Source organism: Microtus oregoni, unplaced genomic scaffold (assembly GCF_018167655.1).
Source record: "Microtus oregoni isolate MIOR12 unplaced genomic scaffold, Mior012 000010F_ref0000083, whole genome shotgun sequence".
In the NCBI taxonomy this organism is placed as follows: domain Eukaryota; kingdom Metazoa; phylum Chordata; class Mammalia; order Rodentia; family Cricetidae; genus Microtus; species Microtus oregoni.
The window spans coordinates 5,701,353-5,723,730 of record NW_024543069.1 but is presented as its reverse complement, the minus strand read 5'-3'; the positions used below and the strand labels follow the sequence as shown (position 1 = coordinate 5,723,730).

General features: G+C 45.0%; 1 protein-coding gene across 2 annotated transcripts in view; it reads right to left on the bottom strand.

Annotated features, from left to right (window-relative positions):
• Positions 1 to 10,569: 10,569 nt before the first annotated feature.
• Tmem144 (transmembrane protein 144) overlaps positions 10,570 to 22,378 on the bottom strand; it is a 30,174-nt gene continuing 18,365 nt past the window's right edge. For both annotated transcript variants that reach the window (XM_041659242.1, XM_041659243.1), the window contains exons 8-12: positions 21,333 to 21,451; positions 18,716 to 18,835; positions 17,508 to 17,605; positions 13,845 to 13,898; positions 10,570 to 12,117 (exon numbers count right to left, since the gene is read on the bottom strand). In XM_041659242.1, the coding sequence (XP_041515176.1) occupies positions 12,034 to 12,117; positions 13,845 to 13,898; positions 17,508 to 17,605; positions 18,716 to 18,835; positions 21,333 to 21,451 (475 nt within the window). In that variant the 3' untranslated portion in view covers positions 10,570 to 12,033. The remainder of the gene's footprint in view (positions 12,118 to 13,844; positions 13,899 to 17,507; positions 17,606 to 18,715; positions 18,836 to 21,332; positions 21,452 to 22,378) is intronic.

The following is a 22,378-nucleotide window of genomic DNA, read 5'->3' as shown; positions in this document are numbered from 1 at the left end:
TTGGCCTAGTTGATAGGACGAACTCAGGTAGGTGGGGAAGACAGAACAGAATTCTGGGAGGAAGAAAGCAGAGTCAGAGAGGGCCACCATGGAGCCAGCCACCAGGTCAGACATGCTGAATCTCTCCCGGTAAGCCACAGTCACGTGGTGATACTCAGATTAATAGAAATGGGTTAATCAAGATGTGAGAGTTAGCCAATAAGAGGCTAGAACTAATGGGCCAGGCAGCGATTTAATTAATACAATTTCCATGTGGTTATTTTGGGGAATAAGCTAGCCAGGTGGCTGCGAGCCAGGCAGGACGGAACAAGGGCCCCTGCGATACAACAATTAGAAGCACCGACTTCTAATGCTTTTTGGAAAATAAAATTATCATACTCACAGGCTCAAAAAAACTTTAAGTTTCCTTTGGCTGATTTCTTCTCTAAATATAGACTTAAAAATGTCCCCCACTGGGGCTGGAGAGATGGCTCAGAGGTTAAGAGCATTGTCTGCTCTTCCAAAGGTCCTGAGTTCAATTCCCAGCAACCACATGGTGGCTCACAACCATCTCTAATGGGGTCTGGTGCCCTCTTCTGGCTGCTTGCAGGCATACAAACAGACAGAATAGTGTATACATAATAAATAAATAAATAAATAAATAAATAAATAAATAATTTAAAAAAAATGTCTTCCACTGAGCTGAAAACTTCTGGGTCCAATTTACATCTGTGCAGGCCTCTGTCCAAGAAGAACGAGTGTTTGTGCTTCTTCCCCAGAACCATCCTTTCTATGCTGCAACTCTTCTTCTCTTTGTTCTCCTTCCTGTCAGGACATTTCTCTCACTGCAGATGGACGTTCAAGCTTCTATCACACCGATACTGATCCGGCCTTATTTTTGCTATGGTCCAAGGCATGAGTCCCCTCGAGCTGTCTGGAGACATGTTAACTGCTTTCTCTACACTGATGATGTTAGTGCAGATTACAGACTGTGGTCCTGCTGACATATCTAAAACTCCTGTCTCTTTTCGTTAACTTAAAAATAAATTCATGTAAGGTTTAGGGAGATGTGACTTGGATCCATCTGTCACAGCTCAAATGGGCTCCAGATCTCTTGTCCGAGAAAGGCCTGGAGATTTCAGACATATGCCTGAGATAAAGATCTTCCCAAGTCCTTAGCAGTACTTTCTGATCATAGTCTATATCTGTCCCAGTAGACTCCACTCAGCTGACAGTCACCACGCAGGAAACAACATCAGCCCTGCAATTACTCATCTCCCTAGCTTTAGCTGGTCCTGCAAAACTGGCCAGCCCTCAACTTGCTGACAGCCCAGAAGCTTCCTCCAGGAGAGAATTAGTGAAATAACCCAACTATGGTCGCATAAACTAGATGCTTCTGACAGAATTTCCTAGGTCTCCTTACCTTCATCTGCTAACTTGAGCCTCTGCTCTGGACCTGCATTCGAGACTTCCTTCTTGTAAAGCCCCCAACCAACAGGAAATAGCATTGATGCCTTATTATCATCAAAAGACAGGGATGCTAGGCCTAGAGTGGTCACCAGAAGGGCAGTACTGATGACAATGTCCTCAACAGTTGGACTGTGGCTGGATAAAAAGGGTTGTTATTGGGTAAACAGAAGTCTCAAAGTGGGTTTCTGTTTACTAGGAACCTCCCTTGAATCACCAGGAACCTTTTTAAAACTGCCCGAAAGATGAGCCATTTTGGGCCAGGGCATGGTGCCCAGTCAATCCAAACAGCCCTGTTGACAGTTGCATAAAATATACTTCCTTTTCCACCATTTTGATCTTCTCTCTGCACCCTCTCTTGCCCCAGAGAGAGCCTTGGCAGTTTGATACCCAATGAATTTTTTTACTACTCTCAGAATGGTCCAGTTCAGTGTTTTCACTGCACCTGGATTATAATATCAATATAAGAAACCAAAATGAACCATTTAATAGCTCCTTAGTGAATATAAAAGATGTGTAATGACCTGTGCAAGATTCTATAGCTAAAAAATAAACATTATCAAATCATCTGATTGGTCTTTCCTTCAGATAAAAACACATCCTGGCAGATTTGGGCACCGAAGCAAGTATACCCCAAATTGTGCTTCAACCACAACAAATGTTTCTGGTTGTGTAATCAGCTCCCCAGAGCTCCTGCTGCCAAAACTTCCTGGCCGTGATGGGATGACCGTACCCTGGAACTATGAGCCAAAGGGAAAACTTTCCCGAGGTTGCTGTTTCCAAATTTTCTTATAACCACGAGACAACAAATACATGAACTATGAAATATCTGTCCACTTCAAGTTGTTTATATCTCTTGAAATCAAAGAGACCTCACTAAGCAGGTGAGCTGTGCCAAAAGAGAAGCCAAGAAGTTACCAGTTGGCCCTTATTGCCAATGCTCTTGCCTCTACAATTCTGCCGAAGCAGAATAAAGTAGAAGAGTTCATTGGTTAGACAGTGACTTATTTGGTGATTTCCTTAAAACGCTGCCTAGCTGCCAAGCATGACTTCACTTGCTACCTGGCACAGAATAACCTGGAGGAAGAGCTGAAACAGTGGGTTGTTGCCCTTAACAACCAGCCGACTGCCACTTACACTTCTGTAAACTCTTGTTTGTGTACCCTACCTTGTGGTTTTAGAGTATAAAATGAGAATGAAAACCTGGACCCAGCATGGAAACCTTTCAGGAACTGTCCTGGCTTCGGTCCACCCATGACATCTCTCTTCCTTTCTCGTTGAGTGTTTATTCTAGGAAGATTCCCGAAATACACCCAAGAGCCTGCACCTACCTCTTTGGAAAGGTGGAGTAATACTGTGTCTCTCAATTTTGCATAATAATTCAAGTTCCCATAAAGCACTGAACTCTAAAGACTTAATTTTTGGTTTTCTCTCTCTCTCTCTCTCTCTCTCTCTCTCTCTCTCTCTCCCCACTCCCCCTCTCTGTCTCTTTCTCCCTCTGTGTGTGTGCACATGTATGTGTTTAAGTTCAAGGTAAGAAGAAGGAATTGGGTCAGAGGAGGACCCTAGGGAAAGCGCCACATAGTAATTTATCATCAATCCCAAAGCTACTCATTTTAAGAAAAACAAAAACGAAATGTTTAAAGTTGAGGCAAATTCCTCTTTCAACAGGAAACTCACTTTTCTGACTTCACAGTTTTTGTTCCTCAGTAAAGGTCTCTTGTTGTTTACTGTGCAGCGTAAAGGGACAGTTTTAGGGGCAAGAATGAGAATCACGTGAGGTAGCAGGGGGAACACCTGGCTGTTTGCTGTAGCGGAGCAGAGTAGTGTAGGCACGTGAGCCGGGCAGCACAGGTAACAACCCGATGAGGAGTGAGGAGCCACTTGCTTTCTCCTTGAGCCTTGTCTTTCCTGGGCAGCAGAGGACGGAGGAGGTCTGTTCTCTCTGAAGAAACAACACAAGATGAAAAGAGACAAGTCGCTGGGCCTGGAACACGTAGACACACTTGTAAACGATTTTGGAAGAGGCTACCAGAACCAAAACTGAATTACCATCTTCAGACTCCCCCTTAACAATATTTGAGAAAATTCAGACCTCAGAAAAAGATCCTGACTAAGAACGTGGAACTCAGTGTCCACCATGTGATATTTATTTAGATATCAGAAGGTGTCAATAACAACCAAAACAACAAATAATGGCAGATAAAGGTAGACAAGTGAGATGATGTTTCCAGAAAGCAAGAAAACTAGACAATTCTTACTCTTAGGAATCACTTGTCCATGAAAGGAGCTAGTCTTTGGAAAATAGGAACTGATTACAAGTTTGGGTGAGAGAAAGAGCAAGGTGTGTTGTCCCGCAAAGCAAGGCATTCGTAAAGACTGATGGAAGACCTGAGAAGCTCCTGGGGCCACGCTGAAGAAATTTACTCCTAAGCCCATAGAAAATGAGGGGCATAGGGAGAAGTTAGTTTGTAGAAGAATAAGGGGTAATGATATATAGTTAATGGCACAGTCATATAAGCTCTCCTTTGCAACCGCTAATGTAATCATTAATTTAAGCAAAGACCGCCCTCCCCCCACCTGAGTGCTAAAGTCACCAGATAAAAGTTGTCGGAAAACTGTATCATAGTTAAAACAATAAAAACAGCCAGGGAGTGGTGGCACACGCCTTTAATTCCATCACTCTGGAGGCAGAGGCAGGTGGATCTCTGTGAGTTTGATGCCAGCCTGGTCTACAGTGTGAGTTGCAGGACAGGCTCCAGAGCTACAGAGAAACCCTATCTCGAAAAAAGCAAACAAACAAAATAAAACAAAACCCCCCAAACCAAACCAAAACAACAGTAAAAACAACTGTATGTCTGATGGAAAGAAGCCTTAATCCAAATCATCAAAGTCAGCACTGCCCACAATGACACAAACTAGGATTCTATGGTGTGTGATACATGATAATCAAACAAATGAAGACTAAGCATCTACCAATGAACACAGATGACACTGTAGACTAAGGGATTGGTTTTACAGATTGTAGGTCTAAATTCCAAAGCTCCCTAGAATCAATTATTGAGAGATATAACTAGGAAGAAAGTTCCAGAAAAGGAAGCAGAGGGGCTGAACCCAAGGAAGGCATGATTGACGTATGCTCACAGACGCAAAATGCACACATCACACGTGCGCCAATGATGCTCGCCATACTGGGAAATTGCTTAAAAATCACCCTGGCAAGAGTGTGAGGCAATGCTAGTGGGGTTGAAATTTCTTTACACCCTTCTGTAGGGAGTTTTGATGGCGTCCCTCAAAACATTGAATGTGTGCCCATTTCATGATGTCTAGAGACGTACAGTAGACCCTCACAGCAAGTATGTAAGATAAGCACACAGATTGATGCCCTTGAATTCTATTGGTGAAATACTGGAAATAATCTCCAACACTGCATGAGAAAATAGAAACTGGGAGACGGGGAGAGAATGAGAAGTGGCGCTTAATTTTCGGTTGGTGTCTTTGCCATTGTTCTGAAGACAAATTTGTTTTACAAAGCAAACCTAATTTAATAAAATTGATGTCCATTCCACATGGAACTGATGGACAGCAAGCGAATCATTCAGAAAGGGTCAGACTCTCGTCCTCGGAAGGGTTTTCTTTGTGGTCGTTTTGAACCCTAATTCATAGGCAGAGAAGGTTTTGTTGCCACGCTCTTGTAGACAAGGGATTGGGGCACTTAGTTTCTGATGCTCTTCTCAAAGACATTTCTAGAAAGTTTGTTTGACACTGCACTGAGCTCCGACAGTCTTGAGGAAAGTTATACATCCGGGGTGGGGGTGGGTGGAGAGTGGGGAGGGGTGGGGGAATGGGAAGGGGCAGGAAAACCACAGAGACAGCTGACCTGAGCTCACAGGAGCGCATGGACCCTGGGCAAACAGTCAGGGAGGTGGAGTGGGACTGACCTATGCCCTCCGCTCGTGTGTAACAGTTGTGTAGCAGGACCTCTCCCTGGTGCTTGGCTGGCTTTTGGTGGCTTGTTCTGCAAGCTGGATTACCTGCCTTCCATGCCCCCCAACTTGATGTGCAAGCCCATGGGAAGCCTGTCTCTTTCTGAATGGAGATGGAAGAGGAATGGGTGGTGGTGGGTGGGGGGTAGATTGGAAAGGGGAGGAGACTGGAGGAAAAGAGGGAGAGAAAACTGGTATGTAAAATAAATGAAAAAAATGTTATTTAAATTAAAAAAAAAAAGAAAGTTTGCTTGAAGGATCAGAGTTAGGGAGCTAACCAATAGTCAGGGAAGACTGCACACAACCTGAGAAAATTACATTTTCGTCCTTGGCTTTGAAGTCTTGAAACATTTTTTTCAGGGAGAAACATTCATCTCATTCTGTATGAAAGTTCTTCCTAGGTGATTGGACATCTACAATTTTTGCCACAGCCATTGAAAAGAGATGTATTTAGAACTACTAGCATGGCATGTGTCGTCTGCCGCCTGCGGAAAGTCCTTCTGGTATGCAAGTGTCCAATATGATACTTGGCTGTGTTTTCCACCTCCCCCCAAGATCCACATAGACCTGTCAGAATAGTGTGAGACCGATTTTATGTTCCCTCACCTCATAGTTAGGAAATACGTTCCCTTCTTATGTTGAGGTGAACAGATTTATTGCCAGGATGGTATATACAGAATATTACTGTAAGTTTCGGAAACACCTAAATGTGGAGCAGGGTTCTAAGCCTGTGAATGAGGCAAATCTGCAAAGCATCTTGACTTTTGATCCGAGATGTCAGACATGTCCAGCTTCCTGTCTCCAGTAGACTTCGTGTTGTGATTTTCCACTAGGTGTTTCAGAGCTGAAATAAACACAGTCTCATGACCGAACATCACCTTTGCCCAGTATAATTCCATGCCCAGGAGAAAGGGAGGGCCAAGGGAGGGCCAGCATACCTTCTCAACCCAGCCTGCCAGGGAAGAGTTGTCTGTAAGATTCCACGTTCGCTGGACATGTAGTTACAGCAAGTGCTTGACTTAATGAGCCCACTGGGAAAACATTTCAGCCTCTTATTGGAAAAAGGCCTTCAAAAATAACAGGGCAAATCGTTCCAGGTCTCCGTGACCTGAGGCGTCCAATTAAGCTAAAGAATTACTCGCGCATCTTTGAGAAAACTGAGGCCATGCAGTGCAATGAGTCAGTAAGGATGCTGTGTCACGAGGTCAGCCAACAGTGTGGCTTAGCTGTGTCCCTGGTGCTGGTGGCCTCCGTTGCGGAGATTCTCGCGTCCTGGATTCTCTAAGACAAGAGCACACTCTGCCCTTAAATACTTCTCAAACAAATTGGTGATGCCTTCAACTTTTGGGACCCTAAACGATGAAGTCCAAATCCCAACAAGAGGATTATGAAATCAGTCACGGAGGGACAGAAGGCACATGGAGAGCTCGAGACACCGCGAGGATATAAATGATGCAATCGCGACTTAAATATCCGCGTGCTCTTGGCACGGGCGCAGTTCTTTAGAGGGGAGGTATGTGAAGGAGGGGAGGTGCAGGAGCCAGGCGGCCGGCCGAGGATGCTCAGTTTGTGAGACGGTCCCAAATTACCAGGCCTACACCGTCCTCTGGTGGTCAAACGTGAAACTGCATTGTCTGGCTGACTACGTGATTAATAGCCATTAAAAATTAAAGGTACCTCATATGGGGAGAATAACTCACTTTAACCGTTTGATTGATTTTTCCACAGTCATGAAAGTTGAATGACTCATATTAGATAGTCGAGTTTCATAAGTCGCTCCATCGTTGGCAGTGACTGCAAGCGGCAAGCCATCAGGCTACATCAGGCTGAGAGTCACGCTGTCCTTTGGACGGTTAGGACATCTTTTCAGCAGATGCCCATTTTATCCGCAAGAGAGTGACACGCACAGCATTGAGTGAGTAGCCAACAAGAGCCGAGAAGAAAATCTTGGCCTTGCCTGCCTTCACTTTGAACTTCATCAAGACCCTGCAATTCTTATTTTTTTAGAGTTCGATTTATTTCTATATTTTAAGAATAGGGGTGCTTTGTCTGCTTGTATGTCTGCACACCAGAAGAGAGCACCGAATTGCACGAGACTGCAGTTGTGGGCAGTTGTGAGCAGCTGCCATGCGGGTGCTGGGAATTGAACTCAGGACCTCTGGGAGAGCAGCCAGTGTGTAGCCCTGCAGCTCCCTAGTGCTCGCTGGTAACCCTTGTAGTGCACACAAGGTAACACCGCTCAGCCTGATAAGCATTGGGGCCTTTTTTCCCCTCTGGATGTTCAGCCTGGAAAGAACTGGGGCTTTCCCCCCCCCTCTCTGCCTAATGGTTTTTAAGATCAAATACTTCATTGCATGTGTCGGTGCCTTATTCCTTGTTGTTAGTAAGTTTCCCATCACGGCTCATTAGCATATCAGAACCTGCTTGCTATCTTTTATTTGTGGACATGAATTTTATTTATGTCCAGTTCTCAGCTGCACATTTCTTATGGTTCTATGCGGTCTCTCGTGGGAGCTTGTTCTCTCCTTCTGTCACGTGAGTCTGAAGCATTGCACTCAGGCTTGGCGGGCTAGGCGGGCTGCCAGGCTTAGCAGCAAGCCCCTTTCTTTGCCCTCTTCAGTCATCTTGCTGGCCCACTTTTGCTCTGTGATGACTACAGGAGATTAAAAGTTTGCCTTGCTCATAGATCTCAGACGCTGTATTAATCGGGTGTGAGCTATTGTGAACGGACTATTTCACCATGAGATTGTAAACCCTCTTGATCTCTCAATGACTTACCAACTATTTACATCAGTGAGGGGAAATGACAAGGAATGTCTAGGGAAACCAGGATGCTCATGTCCTTCAGGAAGGCTGGAATGGGTCTGGAGACCCTTCACTAAGCCAGTGATGCTAGAGATGGGGCTGTTCTCTCATCAGCAACACAGTGCTGGTTACGCAACAGTGGATCCCAAGTGCATTCAGAAATTTGTGATACTCGAAAGCAAGGTAGGTGGGGTCTGGGTGGAGTGTGAGCTCCAGTGGAGTAGGAAGGCTGGCAGGAACACAGACACAGACACGGGGGAAATGTGCATTCTGAGTGTGCCCCGTTGTTAAAAAGGAGATATTTCTAGTGCTTTGACAGAGATGTGCCCATGCGTTAGCTTACAAAGAGATGTGCTGGAGCACACAGTGAGGGTGTGAACGGGCTGACTGCTTACACTTGCCTTCCGTCATCTCAGGTGTCTGGAGCACGGAGAGTGTGAATGGGTGTCCGCTCACACTTGTCTTCCATCATCTTAGGTGTCTGGAGCACGCAGTGAGAGTGTAAACGGGTGACTGCTCACAATTGTCTTCCGTCATCTTAGGTGTCTGGAGCACGGAGAGTGTGAACGGACTGACTGCTCACACTTGTCTTCTGTCATCTCAGGTGTCTGGAGCACGGAGAGTGTGAACGGGTGACTGCTCACACTTGCCTTCCGTCATCTCAGGTGTCTGGAGCACGGAGAGTGTGAATGGGTGACTGCTCACACTTGTCTTCCGTCATCTTAGGTGTCTGGAGCACGGAGAGTGTAAACAGGCTGACTGCTCACACTTGCCTTCCGTCATCTTAGGTGTCTGGAACATGCATTGAGAATGTGAACGGGTGACTGCTCACACTTGTCTTCCATCATCTTAGGTGTCTGGAGCATGCAGTGAGAGTGTGAACGGGTGACTGCTCACACTTGTCTTCCGTCATCTTAGGTGTCAGTGAGTGTACAAAGTAGTGCACACATGCCATCCAGACACTCAGGACTGCTTTTGTTCCTTTGTCCACATTTGCTTATTTCCAACCCAAAGACTCAACTCTACTGTCTATACCCAAGAGAAGCCTGTGTCCCCAGCTGCAGTTCCTTTCAATCATTTACATATCAAGGTAAAATTTATAAGAGACAAAATCATACAAAATGTGTCCTAAAATAAAAAGGGTCATAAATGTCACCAAACACTAAGTATGTTCACATGATTGTGTAATTCAAACAGCTTTTCATTCCCCAGTACAACATGTGATTTCCTCCTCTGCCCTAAACAACCTCTTTGAGACTGGCATGTTAGTTTTTAATGTTTTATATAAATATACACATGCGTCACTTTGATCAGCAGCAATTGTTCTTTGAGGGTGTTATGCTAAACACAGTTGTACAACTTCCTTTCTTCAGTTCAATGACTTCACACTAAGCGATGTGACAAGATCATAAATTCATACTAAGTGACGTTAAAGAGGTATAAATATCAGAGCCTCAAAGGAAATGCTGCATTGCTACGCCAGGATTCCTTTTCTCTGTTCTGCAGGTCCCATCTCCCACTGGAGATCAGTCTTTTTGAGTGGCTTTTACTTTGTGTAGTTCCCTCTCTGGACACAAGATGGCAGGAGCTCTTGGTACATTGTCATTTTTGTTAAGGTGCAACAGAAAGCAAAACTAGGAAAGCTCCAAGCTGCAGAATCCTGCTGCACACGACAGGGAAATTAAAACCTTGCCTCTGGGGTGAGCGAACAAAGCAGAGATGACATGTTTGCTCCTGCAGGGGAACTGGCAGGGAGTGGAGACAAAAACAACCAATCAACACCACCAAACCTACACCAGGATGAACATAGAGAAGCCTGGCTGGGAGGATTGGAAGCCCTTCTCCACTAGGCTGCGGACACTTAGTGAACCCTGCAAGAAACCAGAGCTATGTTCACAATTAGAAAGGGTCCTGTGGCTCTGGCCAGCGCCTTTGAGCTTTCTCCTCTGCTCACCAGCCCACTCCTAAGGGAGTGCTTCCCTTCCTAGTAACCACATGTTCCTGTTCAGAAAGACACAGAACTTGGCAAACACCAGCGAATGCCCTAGGACTCAGATCTGCCCCATAACACAACCACGAACAGTAAATTGTTTGGTAACCGTTTCTGAAAAGCTTCTTTCCCTCACAATACTTTTATTAACACTGCAGGCGTTGCTTGGTGAGGGGATAGGGCCCGCCCTCCTTTTGTCTTTTACTAGTTTTTTTTATTTGCAATTTCCTTAATTCCTGTTTAAAAGCCTGCATATGCATTGGCAATCTCACAAAGAATAATTAAAAGCTGTCCATGATACAATTCCAAAAATATATCTAAAGAAGAAAAATAGCTTTTCTGTCATAGACATTTATTCAGAAGTCATATCAGCATAATTTAATGACATTTTAAGTAAAAACTAAAATGGGTAAAAGACATTATTATCAAATATTGTCTGGGTTAGCGATTCAGTGGCATTTCTGATTTGGAGAGGCAAATAGGGATCAGAGTAATAAGATCAATAGTTTTGATAAGTTCCAAGATTTTTTCCCTATCTATAAGCTTTGATTCCCCTTGATTAATATGTAATAACAATAGCAAACACGTTTAGAATGTTTGTCAGACAACAAGACATTGGTGGACATACTTACGGATTGAACTATCCCGGACAAGAGAATTTAAGACACATGGTATCATTAATGGCCCATCAGAGGAGGCATGACATGCTAAGGTCCAGAGCCACATAACTCAGAGGGAGCATCGTCAGGTGAAGGATGCTATTACTCTGTTTCTCTAGCACAGCCAAGAACTGCATGCAGTATCAGGAGGGAATGTGTAAGAGGCACAGCCAACACGGTCGCTATGTTTAGGGTGCAGACGCCACGGTGATGAGCAGTGTGCTTGCAGGGCTGGTTGTTTTCTTAAAGAATCAAATCAATACATTTGCTGTGCCCCTTTGTCTCCTTAAAATCATCTAAGAGGATCAAAACAAAACACTTCTGATGAAATTGATTTTAAGTAATGGCATTTTAGAAACAAAAATATAGGAGTCCAACGAGCATGTTCCCTTTAAATTGAACCTGATGAAGTAAAACCTTTATTTCTTCCAACTCTAGAATGTTCTCCAAATTTGCAACCCTGTGCACCATATGTGTGCTCGTGAATTACACCACACAAACACATTGTGAGGGCTGGAGTCTTGCTCTCTGGGGATGTTTTTTTTTTTAATCTGGAGTAACTATCAAAATGTTTTGAGCTAAGAGGGGCAGGCAATGTTAAGAGCTGAACAATGTTAAAGTCAAAGCAATTTTTGGCTAAAAATAATGAGCTGGCCTTTTAAACATTCAGTTAGCAACTGTGACATTTACTTTCTCTAGCAAAGGGCCCTGGTATCTTTGAACCTGAATTCCATAAGGTGAGTCTGTTTCTTCCCTCAGCCGACGAAGTATTTGTTTCTGCTCCTCTTCGTTAATGTTATAAATGTGGGTGGCAATTTCCTTTGTACAAAATCCGTCCTGTTTTCTGGATTATAAAGCGAAGTGGACACTGATGGAATCAGCACCCTCAGATAGGGCGATCCAAGAAAGCAGCTTGTCTTTGAGCTCCCCAGAGAGAAGTCCTGCCTTCGTTAACAGCTCATCGGGAGGACTTTTCACGGTCTCTCTTCATTCTCATGTTTGTGGAATAAACAGTCATGTATCCATTTATTCCCAGAGTGGCAGATTCATTGCTATTCAGCCGGTTTAGCAGTCCCTGGTATTCCCTTGTTCGGGACTGGGGCTCTTCTAGCCACTTCTGCCACCTGCTGGTCCTGTTGTGAATAGGTTAGATTTTGGAAAAAGCCGTGCACAGGGCCCCAGACAAGATGATGCAGAAGGCCAGCAACAATAGTAAGTAGTTTCGGAGACCCTGAGGAATAAGAATGGATGCATTGAATGAAACGTAAATCAGGTTTATATTTACAACGTGTATATTTTAAAGAGACTGTCATAGACTTTTACCGAATCGTTTGCTCTGGTTACCGGTATGCCGTCCTGACACACGCTCTCCTCCCCTCCTACCCCTCTCTCTTTACCTCCCTCCCCCTCCTCCGCTACTGATTCACCCACAGTGCCTGCCCTGAGAGAAAGGCAAGGAGCATCACAGATGAGGGCTTTTAACAAGCAACCACCATGTGGTCTGTGCGTGTGTTCCTGGAGTCTGTGTCGAGCTGGTTTGGCGTTATTAGGAAGTGCAGCTGCAGCCCCTTTCCAGGGCCCTTTCAGGGCGCATGCAGCAAGGCAGGGGCATGAAGGCGAGGATGGGGGTAATTGGCCTGCGGAGAGTTCGGGAGCCTATGGGCCTGACTATGCTTTGGGGCCCTACTTTTCCCTAGTAACGAGAAGGTATTAAGGGAACAGGAAGCTATAGGTACTGAACATATTAGATTTGCATGCTGGAAAGCCTACAGTCGTTTGGAGGACGGGAAACAGATCAGAGGGGCCAAGATGAATGTAAGCAGACCAAGGAGAAAGAGGATGAACACAGACGGGATGGGGAGGGATGAATCCAAAGACACAGGAAGAGAGGTGTGAGGATGAAGAAGATGGACTTGTCCTCCTGTGGATGGGGCACTAGTGTTCAAGATGGGAGGCACGGACGACAGGCTCATCCCAGTGCAGCTCAGTCATCTGTTGAGCCACGAAGAAATATCTCCCTGTGGTAGGCAGAAATATTTCATTTCCATAAGATCTGTCTTTAGGGGTGCACAGAGATCGATTTCAATAAATTGCTCCTGAGATCAAACACCGAGAAACAACCATCTTTTATCCGCCAGCATCTTTTCCTGGTCAATATCTTAGCCCCCTTCATCCATTTTTCACATAGAATGGTTCCCAGTGCCCTCTTTGTCTTGGCTCCTCCTTCTGAATGATGGCCATCTCTCTGTACAGATAGACTTAGTGCACTGTAAGGCAAGATCTGAACACTCTAAAGAAAAACAAGAACAAAGCCTCATGAACTTTAGATGCACAGGACACCTTAGTGGTCCTGGTGTCCTAGACTGGGCTGGGTAGCCAGAGTCCCAGGAGCTCCTCCCGTTGTCTCTCCAGTGCTGGGATGAGAAGTGTACACCACACCAGGATGTTTATTCTGTCTAGATTCTGGGATCGAACTCGGGTCTTCATGCTTCAAGTTAAGCACGTGACTCACAGAACTCACAGAACCCTTCCCAAGTTTTAGATCATCTAGTAGGGAAATCATAGGATGCTACAGTGGGCCTTAGAAGTAAGGAAGATTTTGGACGAGTATGGACAGTGTCATAGAAACCAGAAGCCTTGAAACCAGACCAATGAACCTTTGCAATGAACACTTGCAAGTAGAGATACACGGACCAAAGGGTTTGCTGCGGGACTCACTGTGACACACTGCAGCTCTCACAATGAGATTTTTCTTTTCCCTTTCTTCTCTCTAATTTTGTTTTATTTTGCTGCACGCCCAACTATCTCTGCACTTTGCTAAAGCCCATGCTATCTCTCAGCAGAAGAACGATGTTCTCAGGGGGTCCATTTTCCCTTTGAATTTAAGAGTCTCCCAAAGTTCTCAGTTTCCTAGAGGAGACCGACATCTGGGGACAGAGATCATTTCCTTATCCTTACCTGTATTTCCTTGAAAATGAAGATACCCCATAGCGCAGCGATAAGTCCAGGACCCTTAAAATAAAAGAACTTTAATTTTATTAGATATTTTGATATAACTATACCCTGGAAAAATGCAGTGAGCTACAGGCAATGTAAAATATGTTCAGGGGAAAAGAACTATATCCTAAACCTTAGCTCCTCACTGATCCAAAAATCAAGGTAACATCACTAAACAAGACAGATTCATTTTGTTGTTGTTTTTCTCTTCATGGTCATGACTGCTATTGTTTTGATGATACTATAATATTTTATGGCACAAGATACTTTTATTTTGTGTGATATATTTATGGATAAACTATTTCAGCCAGGCCTAGTGGTGTGAGTCTGTAGACCCAGATACTCGGGAAACTGCGGCAGGAGGATTGAAAATTGAAGGCTTGCTAGGGCTAAAGACTGAGTTCAAAGCCAGCCTGGCTAACTTAGCAAAACTGTCTTAAGAAATAGTGTAAAATTTGAAACCGGAAAGGGGCTGCACCTCACTGTATAATCCCTGATCTGAGTGCCTACAGCTGCTCTGAGCACGAGACCTTCAGGAGTTCCTGAAGGCAGGAGAGTCGTTTCTGGTCGGTTGGGCTGGGGCGTGGCTATCTCTATATAATTTGCCCCTGAACACAATAAAGGGGCATTCTTGGGGAATTCAAGGACGACCCGTGTCGCTGTCTCTCTGTCTGTGTGTGCCTGTGTATTTTAACCTCCAGCCCCCTTGCCCGAAGCTCGCGAACTGGGTGCCAGTGCACAGAGCGCAAACACCGGGGTGCGGTGCGCGGCACTTCCCTCACTGTGGGAAATTCTGGGTTTAAACCTAAGACCAAAAAGCAACCAACCAACAAACAAAAAACACAGAAAAGAAACAAATAACCTTCCTCCTTTAGAAATAAGCTAACAGCTTGTTTTTCTCCTGGCTTCTTTATAAGCCACATATAAAGGGACTGCTAAGATAAAGCATATGAATACACCTTCAACTCTCTCAGCATTAAATGCATGATCTGCTCTCCCAACTGAAGCAAGAGCATCTTTGCCCGATAGACAGTGTAAAGATGGCAGCACTAGGTCCCCATGCAGACCAACCGACTTTGTCTAACACTAAGCACACACGAACGCTAAAGGTAGCTATATAGAAAAATAAAACCACGTCAGCAAGCAATGGGAGTTACTGGAGGCAAGGACAAGAATGAAAAAAAAATAAAACAGGAAAGGAGAAGAAACAAGAGAAAGGGCACTGATCTAAATGTGAAAATGGGAAGCTATGGAGATCTGGTGTGAATGCTTTTCACCAGCAAGGACAACCGCGGCGTTGGCTTAGCTGTGATCTCGGGGAAGAAGACACACGAGACCAGAATTTTAATGACTCCTTTCCGAGCCCTGCAGGGACTCTGGAAGAGCTTCAGGAAACAATTCCACAGTGTTCTCTCTCCCAGGACCAAACCCACTGTCTACAGGGCTGACCCAAACAAGTTTGCTTCCAGCGCCTCTAGCGTGTGCGGGAAGCAATAAAAACGCTTTACTCTGCATTCGTGGGCCTCTGCGAAGTCAGCATCAAAGGGGTCAGAGAAGTAGGCCAGTGATGTAAAGTGCTGATCCTCAGAATCCAAATCAAATGAGGACACGCACCTTGAAGAGGCGGGAGGAGACAGAAGAGGGGATGGCATACCACCACCAACATTGCACTAGTGGGGAGAAGACAGGACCACTGGGTGCCACTGGCCTCTCTAGCTTCCCACCTGATGATTTTTCTAATGATTCCTGTAGCCATGTTCTGAGCCTTTCTGTGAGGATGTACATGGTTTTAGGGGTGATGCTGTGCTAACGTAATGTACACCCCAGGCAAAGTTGGGCCAAAGGAAAAAGAGTATTCTGTGGCAGGTGCCACCACTTAGCACATTTGAACTGTGGGTTTTCCTTTTGTGAAATAAATCATGCGGCATCTAAGTCAGCCTATGAAGGAGAAGATGGGTTTGCGCCTGTGTTGAGAAGACAAACCTAAAGTGATGAGCATGATGCTTGGCACATGGGCACCCAGTAAAATAGGCACCCAATAAAATACAGACAACAATAGTAATGGCAAAGAGACCAAGCCTTCTGAATGAATTGGCTTGGTTTGCAAGGGGAGGAAGAGACCAGAGAGTGAGGGGTCCTAAGCAGGGAAATGGGGTCTTCCTGTTCCCTTTCCATTTTCCTTTTACAAGGACTTTGGATCTAATAAAAAAAATTTATTGCCAGGCGGTGGTGGCGCACTCCTTTAATCCCAGCACTTGGGAGGCAGAGGCAGGCGGATCTCCGTGAGTTCGAGACCAGCTTGGTCTACAAGAGCTAGTTCCAGAACAGGTTCCAAAACCACAGAGAAACCCTGTCTCGAAAAAAAAAAAATTATTGAGCCCTGCACAGTTAGGTACTTCATTTTGCTTTGCTCTAAATGAGAAAAATTACTCAGATTACTTGAATTGAGTTGTGTTTGAAGGCTGTCTGATGGGCACAGACCCATCCAAAGCGCACTGTGTGAGCCAGGCTTTGTGCCACACCGTTGTGATCACTAACACTTGGAGGCTGATGCAGGAGGATTTCACACTTGAGGCCAGCCTGGGCCACAAAGACACTGTCTTCCAAACAAACACCAAAATACAAATCCACAGCTCAAATCAAGCCTTTATGAGATCTGTTTTAGACTATCCAACTTTTAAGGTTTTTAACTTTGCACATACACGCTACTAAGATGATTTATAAGAAACGTTCGGGATGATTATTTAGGAACCAGGAGAACAACTGATCCTGATTATGAACAACTGACTCTGGTCAGGAGAGCATAGAAGGAGGGCAGCTCCACCACTACGAGCCCCGTTGCTCTTGCTGAGGACCCAGTTCTGCTCCCAGCACCCACGTCATGTGGCTCTCCAGCTGTCTGTGACTCTAGCTCCAAGGGCTCTGCACTCAGGGACACACGTCCACACACAGCACACACAAATACCCATGACTAAAAATAACAGTGATAAAAATCTTTAAGGAAAACACCTGTGTTTATCTGCCCCAACGGAGAGGAGACTGCTCAAGATGATGGTGAGCTGGCAACCCGCAGGAGTGGGGGACCGTTCTCTGAAGTTTCTGGTTTCCATCAGTCTGTGATTCAGCCAGAATTGTTACTAGCGCTTCTGTTTCCCCATCTTCAAATTGGAGGTGGCTGTAGCATTACTTATACTATGTCAAAATAAGCATTTTGGTTTTTGCTGTTACCTAGGTTTCAGATAATTAAGCCCTAAAAAACCCCTGGAGCGGACAGCAGTCCCCAGGATTTGGTGCAGCGTTATTTCTGGAAGCTTCCTTAACCCAGGGACACGCCGTGTCAAGGAGTCTGAAGTACTTTTGATTTCACACTGTATTTGTATGCTGTTATACAAGTGAGATGGAAAGAATCACGAACAGAAAATCATAACGCATCCCAGATGACATTAGGTAAGATGACCAAAGGACAAACTACAGTGACATACAAAGATAAGGCATTTGCAAACCTGCTAAAAAAAAAAAAGAAGCTAAGAACATTCACCACGCCATAGCAATCAAGAAGCAGAGCGCGGAGAACGGCAGCGTGTCTGCTGACTCTTAGAACAATCCAGGGGATTGGCCACTTACAGCAGTGATGATCGGGAAGCTGATCACGGCGCTCAGCGAGTGGTTGGCTATGAACCAGCAGCAGGTGGCGATGGCCCACAGCACCCCCGACAGGAAGCCTGGAACACAAGGGAGCGTCCGTGGGAGGGTGAGGTCCTCTGACGAGCAACATGCCTCCCACACCGTGGAATGCGAAAGCGCACACAGATAAAAGGGTTCCTTCCAAAGGGATGTCGGCCCCTATGGGATTTGAGCTATGCTTTGTGGTCGCCTTGGAAACCCAGCGATTCCTCTGCGCGTGCTGCTATGAGGATGACCACCACTCAATTCTCTTTATTGAACGGAGGAACGGAGTAGGGACAGGGCATGGGCGAGGGGCCTAGCAAGTACTCGGTCTGACCACATCTGCCAAGCGACGTTGAGAATGATGCTAGAACTGGGGGAAGACATAATCCGGGCCTCTAAGTGAAAACCCCAGCTCTGTAGTTCTCAATGCTTAACCAGACGTCTAATCAATACTCTATACTGTTGCCTATCAATCGGATGTTCAAACTAATCAAGTCACTTACGCTTTATTTTATGTAAAAACATTTACTTGTGGATGTATGACCCAAGGTGAATTATGTTGAACTCTTCAGTGAGAAGTTACTATTATTTTACCAGTCAGTGACTCAAGGATGGTGATCCCAGACCCATTCTGTGAGCTCTCCAGGCATCTTCCCAGAGTCCTCCAGGCTAATACAAAGTATACCCCCTGCCCCCTACTTTAACTTTTTGGATCAACTACTTTTTCTAAGTGACTGTGAACTGTTATCTGTTGATGCTTCTTTTATTCTTGAAAATAGAGGCAGGGGGCTCTGAGTTGTTATGTAAATCTTGAAATGGTAGAGAAAAATCGTAGAGATGGATGACCCAAATAGAAGAGGTTTTAACACAGAAAACATCAAAACTCATTGCTTGACAGTTTCCGACTCTGTGTTGGCGATTGACATTTTCTGAACAGTTTCTTGGTGTTTTCAATACTTCATATTTTAGGGTGGAGTGAATCAAAGTCGTTAAGAGAATACCCTCTCTCTCTTCTCCCTCTCCCTTTCTCTCTCTCTCTCTCTCTCTCTCTCTCTTTCTCGTTATCTCTTCCCCTTCCCCTCTAATGATTATTCAAGTTCATCAGTGGAGGCTGGCTCTTTCACAGAGAAGTAAGGCTTTGTGTAGCTAGCATCCTTCCTTACCTGGTAAGATGGCCTCCGGATACAGATTTGGCCTATTTCTCATGACTACACAATAGGCCACAAAGTAGACGGTACTCGTAAGAAAGATGCCACTGGAGTGTGCAAAAACGTAGTCCAAGTCTGAAAACACAGATGATGAAATCCAAACGTCATTCCGGCCACCTCAAGAGACCTTAATTTCTTTAACATAAAACATCCTCACAGAAGCTCACCTTAAGCGTACAGGACCATTAATTACATTTAATCATTCCCCGTGTGTTGTCTGTATAGAATTTGAATAAGCAGAATTCAAATCTAGACATATTAAGTAAGTTACTACAGTGAAATCTGCCAGGCTCGTTTTCTTAGTGGCCCTGGAAATCTCAGTATGAAATGGTGAATATTGTCTGACTGTAGGGAGAAGTTGCCTTTTAAGAAGGAATAGGCAGTCAGCCCTAGCTCTGCTATGGGCTGTAGCGATTGCAGCAAATCTTGCTGCAGGCTGGAGGGAGGATGTGAATAAAGACGGGCCCTCGCGTGTGGCCAAACTGCATGGTCTACTGCAGATGGCAACTGTACGGGAGGTCATAAGACTTCAGAAGTCATTCCAAAGGCAGCTTTGTCTAACTGTTTGCAACAAACTAGCTCCAAGGTGGCCATGGGTAATGACACACGATGGTGGCGCATCTTGGGAAACCCTGATATCACTGACAGCCTGAGCAGATGGGTGCTCGGCGCGAGCTTGGCTAGGAAGTCTCCACTGTGGTCGATGCTTCTATCACTCAGAGTTTGGACAAGGATGAGTGCTGTGTTTTTGGATGAAAACCTGAACTACAAGTCCCTCTCCTCTAAACCCGAAATCATACTGGAGATCATAGCAGTGAGATCCACCCATCTATGCACAACAAGAGGTGAGGGCTAGCCGGTTAGCATCTGCAAAAGTCCTTGCATCAGAGCACACGATACATCTATGTTGTGAAACACAGTACAGTAACGTCCACTGAGGATGATTTTTTAACAAGCTGCGATAAAGTATGCTTCTGTGAGATTGCGTCTGTACAGCCAGAGTTGTAAGAATACCTAAATAGTCATTGTCTATTTCTATAAAGAGACAGTTGGGGACATTCATTGTTCATTATGTCCCAGGACCAGGAGGGCCTTTATTCCTCAACAGTAAGTTGTTTTTGTGTTCACTGACTTCTAGGGCGGAGCTGATTTCCCCTGTGGCTAAGAGAATTCTGGGAGCCAAACCTATGCCCATTACAAGCAAGCATACAAGTGTCCGACAAGGATGTCAAACTCATTTTGGCTCTGTCTATTTTGTCTTTCTTGTTTTTTTTTTTTTTCACCTTTCTGTGATTAAGTTTTACTTAAAAAAAAAAAAACAACCCAGGAATCTAAAAAAAGAATTTATGTAAAACTCTGAAATAAGGAAGGTCAGTAGAGGGAACCGCAGACGGAGCTAAGTACAGAAAGAGGGAAGTGGGCTGTGACAAGCTCAGGATTACCGGTCAAGTTCAACCCTCAGCAACAACTCCAGCTCTCCCTGTGGGGACTGCACTGGCCTTGAGCTTACGATTTTCCTGCCTGTCTGCTTCCTTAGAAGTTTGGCGTTTCAAATTTCTCCCGTTCTGGTTACAAATCACAAGGAGTGTCCACATCACATGATGCTGGACTCTATTTTATTCACCTAGCTTCCTTATGTCCGCTGTGCATCCATGGCGTTACGGGACCCCTACAGTAGATCCTCGTTTACTTCCCTTCCCGTGTTCCCAGGGTCTTTTCAGAGATCGCGGTTCCTGAGATATTTTTAGAACTGGAGGCATTATGTCGACCCTTCCAGTGGACCACTTGGTGCTTGAAAACTAATACCCTTAGACGAAATAGGCTTATCCTTTGACATTTACTTGGTTAAGAATATTGTGTACTACACTTCAGCTTAGAAAGAGCAGAGAGTAACATGTCTTCCCAGAGGTCAGGATGTTGGACGTAAATGACTCTTCGTAATCTCGGAATCTTAGTGGGAAGCTGGGAATCCCATGCTGAGATCCCAGCAGTGGAGATGAACCCTGACTGTATACATTTCCTCTGTACATTACAGATCCCACGAGAACACTCCAACGTCCATTGCCGCCTTTATTCCTGGTGCCTAATTCTCCACTTCCCAAAGAAAAGACAAGGGCACACAGCTGTACTGATGTGATCATTGATGAATGATTAATAAAAACTCAGAAAGAGAACTTGGGGTTCAATCTAAAGATCTGAAAAGCAAAGCAGGGTGTCAATGGCTCTTACCTCGACCTCAGTTGGAAAATGGCCATCTTGCCCCCAGGAATTTCAGCATGAGACCCAGACTGAGAGCTGTCTCCTCCCATTTTATAATGCTCTCTAGTTCTGGGATTAAAGGCATACCCCACTGAGGTTAAAGGAATGCATGGTTTCTGTGGCAAACTAGTGTGTGTTACCACTGCCTGGTCTGCAAGGCTGACCAGTGGGATTGCTTTACTCTCTGATCTTCAGGCAAGCTTTGCTTATTAAGATAAAAACTGAAAAGCCACTACCGATCATAGCTCTTTTTCTGTTATTGACGGAATACCAGAGAATGTGCTTCTGAGACAGGACCTCTCTCTCCACTCACCAAACTGGCTAGCGCCCGCATACACACTCTCATTTCTTTTGCTGTGGTCCTTGATGTAAATGATCGGCACAAACGTCGATCCGTAGAGTATCCCGGATATCACTGCAAGGCTGCAGCCCCTGAAGACGCAAAAAGAAACCACCGTGAATCTTGGCCAGAGGCAGTGTGTTCAACACACGAATGGAACCCCAAAGTCAGGTTTTCAACGATATGCAGATGTTAAGCGGTTTAGTAGGCCCTGGCTCTCTACCCTGAGTCCTGTGACTGGCAGACTCATGAGACCAAGTGTGGCCTCAGCTGTCTACCATGTCATGGGAGTAAGAAATCATCACTACAAATGGTCGTTCCACCCGAGCTGAGAGTATTGCTTCCAGCGGGGCATATGTCATTCAAATAAATGAATGCATGAAATATCTGTGGATGGACATGATGCTTCTCAAGGTCCCCTCAGAAACATGCGCCAGGTTACAGCGAGAAACCGTGACACACAGACCAAGGACAGACGCATTTTTGTTTAGACTGATCACAGAGAAAGACTTGATGATGGTTTCGTCAAGAGTGCTAACTGAGCCTAAGAATCTGAGCATTTTAGGTAAAAAAAAATCTGCTATGGGAAGAAAACCTGTTTCATTTCAAACAAGTCTAACTCTTTGGCCTTGAGTGCTGCACACGTGGAATGGGCACGGGTATTTCCAGGGATTTGGAAGTAAGGGAGAGGAGAGGTATTTTAGGACTGTCCCTCTATCTTCATACAAATAATGGCTTAAAAGAGGGAAGCAGGTTCAGGCAAGACACCCTCCTTGGTTGAGAGAGAGAGAGAGAGAGAGAGAGAGAGAGAGAGAGAGAGATCGCAAGTTTGGAGCAAGTATGGATTATGTAACAAAATGTTTCAAAAATAAAATAAGTAAATAAATAAATACTCCCCTAGCCTAAGCACAAATTCCTTGCCAATTTTAATAATTTCATTAAAGGACACGAGGGTCCAGATCTCTCTGTACACGTTGGCAATCCATTCCATGTACCCTAAGATCCCTGACTTGAATGAG